Raw genomic sequence first — 3039 nt, forward strand, 5'->3', positions numbered from 1 at the left:
CAAACTCGATTTCGCTCTCTAATTTAACGACAGCAGAGGGGCGAATTGTGAGAGCATAAGTGAATCACCCGTATTAGGTGTCTCTCGTCTGTACAACAGACAGTATTGGTGACATCAGCCATAGTCTGAAGCAGAGTGAGTGTACACCCTTTAAAAAAGGCTTTTACACCTTGATGAAGTTTCACAAGTATATTTTATTCTTTAGTTCTTTAGAAAACGTCTACTGGCGCTTTAAACAAACCAAAAACCAATAGGCTCAAGAACTTGTATAATGAAACAAGACTTTTTTTGAGCTACAAAACTACCTCAAGATTCCCACATAACCAATTTTTTTTCCTGACTAGAAAAAACGTCTCTTTGCTGAACCTAAGTATCCCCGAAGAACCTTTATTTTGTGCGGTGCGCGCAACCGTGCACACAGGCACAGCACATCTTAATATATTGCGCGGTCACGAGGCAGACACTCTCACTCGGTCAGCTTCGACAGTCAGTAGTAAGACGAGCGCCACGGCGATAGATACAAGCGTTTAGACACCAGGCGTCCGTACATGTGCGTGGTGAAATGCTGGATTGACTAACACTGAAGATCTTGGGGATCAATGGCGCGCGGCTTTGAGATCGTTTAAAATTTATTGGAAGGGAGAGTGTAGGGAAGAGAGAGAGAGAGAGAGAAGAAAACAGTGTCTTTCAACAATGGAACTTACAATGGAAAACATTGGGAATCTGCACGGCGTGTCACACTCCCATCAAACGGGGGACTTGATGAACTCTCCACACACGCGACAGTCGGCGACACATAGGAACTTGGTGTCATCGCATGGGAGGTCAGCGATGGTGTCCAGCATGGCCTCGATACTTGACGGGGCTGGGGAGTATCGCACGGACCATTCGCTGTCCGGTCCTCTGCATCCAGCGATGGCCATGTCGTGCGATTCGAGCATGAGCCTGAGCAGCACTTACACCACCCTGACGCCGCTGCAGCACCATCTGCCTCCCATATCCAACGTCTCAGAGAAATTTCACCACCACCCGCACCCTCACGCTCATCACCATCCCGCGCACCAGCGTCTCGCCGCCGGGAACGTAAGCGGCAGCTTCACGCTGATGCGGGATGACCGGGGCCTCGCGTCTATGAGTAACCTATACGGCCACTACTCCAAAGACTTGTCCGGGATGGGACCACCTTTATCGCCTCTTTCTAACGGCCTTGGGTCTTTGCACAACTCTCAGCAGACTCTGAGTGCGTACGGTCCGACTGCTCACCTGGGGAACGACAAGATGATTTCTACGGGAGGCTTCGAGACTCACGCTGCGATGCTCGGCCGCGGCGAGGAGCACCTGGCGCGGGGTTTAGGAGGCCACGGGGCGGGCATCATGTCTTCTCTCAACGGCATCAACCACCACCACCACCACCACAGTCACTCACACTCTCAGGCGAACGGGTCGGTGCTGTTGGAGCGGGACAGGCAGACAGCAGGATGCGGCGGACAGGGTGGTGGGTCAGGGCAGGTGGAGGAGATCAACACTAAAGAGGTGGCTCAGCGGATAACGGCGGAGTTAAAGAGGTACAGCATCCCACAGGCCATCTTTGCCCAGAGGATCTTGTGTCGCTCTCAAGGAACTCTCTCGGACCTCCTGCGGAATCCCAAACCCTGGAGTAAACTCAAGTCAGGTCGGGAGACGTTCAGACGGATGTGGAAGTGGCTGCAGGAACCCGAGTTCCAGCGCATGTCGGCCCTTAGGCTTGCAGGTGAGTGAGGGTCACTGAAGTTTCCTCGTGCAAAAGAGGAAATCAAAACAATCACACAAAATCTTGTTTTGTGTGAACATAAAAAAAATGTTTTACTCTTATCTCCTTCCATATTCAATAAGGTAATCAATTCACTGTGCATGGACCCACAAATATTCTTTGTTCTTAATAGTTGTGCTTGACATCTCATATTTCACCTAAAGGCGTCTGAAAGACAATAAAATTACAGACGATAATGATTAAAACGTTTAGAAAGCAGACAAACAAGCCGTGTATCCTTAAATTAAATAAACAAGTATTTTAGCGACATCTAAAATTATTCCACTGATTATATTTGCTGATAATATATTTGCTGAGCAAATGTAGGTACATAATTATAGCCACTGTCAAATTATTAGAATGTGTTTAAGACTGAAGGCAAGAGAAATCAGTTAGCCCGTGTAAAAAATAAAAAAATAACATACTCCATCTGTGGCCTATTGTAGGTGTTTATGTTTGTTGAAAGGCCTAATGTATCATGACTTGCAGGTCAATACAGTACAATTAAAAACTGATATTTATTTTTCAAAATATTTCTTTCTAAATAATTTTATTCCATTGACTTCAAAAGACATTAGCAAAAATTAGTTTTGCACCAACCTGTCACCTATAGCTACTCAGCTTCATTTATTTTCCTTTTCCTTCTAACTAAAACAGTACAGACAAATGTGCAATCTTGACCTGGTATTCACTCAAAAGGAATTGTGTAAAACTGAATAAAAAGTGTGTGTACTGGACATTACCTTGGCATAGCGGACGCTGACCCGTCCAAACCTATCACCTCACGTCGTATTTCAGTTGTGGGTTCAATTAAGCAGGATATAGTGGCATATTTTAGTTCCAGTCAATGCCCCGTTGAAAAGCACTTAATGGAATGTAAATTGTTCCTTTGCGCATTTAAAGTTGTTCTGGTAAATAAAGATTTAAACGCTATTCAGTTGTCCTCTTAAGTACCGTTGCTGTTAAAGCTAATTGGGCATCGAGATTTTTATTCCCATCCACACCCTATTAAAAGGAAGTTACCCTAAACGGAAGACAAACTCTATACTGCTACAGGTAGTAACTTAGATGTTTCGGGCAACTTAGCTTTTACACTTTACAATGCGTCCATATTAACAACGATATGATGCTATCATTACACACGCACTTTAAAGTGTGACCCTTTAAATAATGTTTATATATATATATATTTTTTTTTTATCCTCAATAGGCTGCATTTATTTTTTAAAAAACAGTAAAAATAGAAATAA

The 3039-nt window shown here is 44.3% G+C and overlaps 1 protein-coding gene across 1 annotated transcript in view; it reads left to right on the top strand.

Moving 5' to 3' along the window:
• The first annotated feature begins 645 nt into the window (after positions 1 to 645).
• LOC107596910 (hepatocyte nuclear factor 6-like) overlaps positions 646 to 3039 on the top strand; it is a 13133-nt gene continuing 10739 nt past the window's right edge. The window contains exon 1 of the mRNA XM_016287762.1: positions 646 to 1750. Coding sequence (XP_016143248.1) covers positions 694 to 1750 — 1057 coding nt within the window. The 5' untranslated portion in view covers positions 646 to 693. The remainder of the gene's footprint in view (positions 1751 to 3039) is intronic.

This window comes from Sinocyclocheilus grahami, unplaced genomic scaffold, assembly GCF_001515645.1.
Source record: "Sinocyclocheilus grahami isolate Dianchi unplaced genomic scaffold, SAMN03320097.WGS_v1.1 scaffold224.1, whole genome shotgun sequence".
Taxonomy (NCBI): Eukaryota; Metazoa; Chordata; class Actinopteri; order Cypriniformes; family Cyprinidae; genus Sinocyclocheilus; species Sinocyclocheilus grahami.